General features: G+C 34.0%; 1 protein-coding gene across 1 annotated transcript in view; it reads right to left on the bottom strand.

Annotated features, from left to right (window-relative positions):
* The window catches only part of LOC106936788 (amyloid-like protein 2), a 29,110-nt gene extending 28,106 nt beyond the window's left edge, over positions 1 to 1,004 (bottom strand). Inside the window, exon 1 of the mRNA XM_015017992.1 lies at positions 710 to 1,004. Within this exon, the coding sequence (XP_014873478.1) occupies positions 710 to 989 (280 nt within the window). The 5' untranslated portion in view covers positions 990 to 1,004. The remainder of the gene's footprint in view (positions 1 to 709) is intronic.
* Between the last annotated feature and the right edge of the window lie 815 nt (positions 1,005 to 1,819).

Below are 1,819 nucleotides of genomic sequence, written 5' to 3'. Positions count from 1 at the left end.
AAAATTTTATATCAAAATAAACCCCCTAAAAAAAAAAAAAAAAAAAAAAAAAGACTGCATTCTGCATCTAAGATAAATAAAACCTTTCTATATATGTTCGACTCAGTTTTAGTTTCACCTGGTTAAAAAAAAGTTTTATGTATATAGATATATATATAAGCTAAGCACCTTTAGCCCCCTTTAGTGAACTCTAGAGCATCTGTAGATTAATTGCTAAAATAAAAGACATTTTTTTGTGTGCTAAAGTAGTCAATTATTAAATAGCTTTTTTTTAAACCAGTTAATTGTTTATTTTTATTTTTTTAACTTACTTCTAACATTGCATAAAAATGCCTTATGTGGTTAAAAAAAATATCTGCAGTATCTGCCATTTTTAAAAAACAGGTTAATCGATTAATTGTCTGAAAAATCAAAACAATAATTAATGAGTAAGCTGAGTCTGCAGTCAGATATGAAAACACTTTCTTTTCTGCTTTGTAAGATTTGTTTTTGTTTTTTTCTGAGTATTTTTCTTATGGGATGACTCAGTTAATCTCCAGAATAACTGATTTCTAAAGTTTCTTGCTGGAGTGTTATGAACAGCATGACGACTTTAAGGTGAAATAAAATGATCTGCATGCTGATAAATTATAGACTGAAGTAAATAATAATCATTCATATTTCTATCAAAACGAATGCAGGATAATATAATAAAGAAAATATTACTCACTCTTACGAAGAGAGATTTGGTTCTGTTTGATTTTCTTTGGTTGGTTGCTGCTTTCTTCTTCTTTCTCTTCTTTTTCCTCCTCTGCATTAATATTTGTCTCTTCATCCCCGTAGACATAGTTGTACTCGTCCTCATCTTCCTCCTCTTCCTCCTCATCTTCATCTTCGTCCACAGTCTCTTCCTTCTGAATCGGTTCCTTATTAGCTTTGGTCACACTGAGATGAGAAAGATGAAATAAGATTAGTGCCTTTTTCCACCTGTGTATCAGTGTCCAAAACATTGACACAAACCTTCCTTTTACAACAAAACTTGATTTTAATTTTTTTTTAAATACATTTAATGGCACCTCAGATCAACGATCCCACCAACCTCAGCCAGTATTATTGTATAAACACAGGGAGTCATGTTTAAGTCTCTCTGTGACAACATATTTTTGTCTCAGGTAGCTAGAAACTAATTTTAATTTGTATTTAAAAACAACAAAAATCTGTTGTTTTTTGTTTAAACAGAAACACGGCCTGCAGCTGCAGCTACATTAAAACCTTTAATATGGATCTCTGCAGGAGGGCAATAAACTGCTAGCTAACGATGGCTAGCATTGGTTTTAGCTGTTCAGTTGTCAACATAACGCTCTAAATCTTAATGGACACCCAACATGTAAAAGCAAAAGCGAGCTTTGCTACACTATGACAAGCAGATGACAAGGCCAGGAAAAAGTTTTAATAAAAAAGAAAAAATAGCAAAGGAGAGAAAAGTAGGTCAGCTCTGCTAGCTTGACTATGACAACCATAACATGTAGACCTGATGTGGAAATATGTGTTTCCGTTCAGTTACAAAAGTAAAAAAGGTGACATAAACACCAACTGACAGGTAATCGGTAGAGAAAGTGTTTGAATTAGGTAATAAAGCACTGCTGTGTTAGCTTAGCTAATAGCAGTGGTAGCTAATCTACCGCTGCTGTGTTAGCTTAGCTAACAGCAGCAGCAGCTAATCTACCGCTGCTGTGTTGGCTTAGCTAATAGCAGCAGTAGCTAATCTACCACTGCTGTGTTAGCTTAGCCAATAGCAGCGGTAGCTAATCTACCACTGCTGTGTTAGCTTAGCTAACAG

This window comes from Poecilia latipinna, unplaced genomic scaffold (assembly GCF_001443285.1).
Source record: "Poecilia latipinna isolate Pla-1442-1.1 unplaced genomic scaffold, P_latipinna-1.0 Scaffold2216, whole genome shotgun sequence".
NCBI lineage: Eukaryota > Metazoa > Chordata > Actinopteri > Cyprinodontiformes > Poeciliidae > Poecilia > Poecilia latipinna.
Note: the sequence above shows the minus strand (reverse complement) of the source record. Positions and strands in the feature narration are given on the sequence as shown.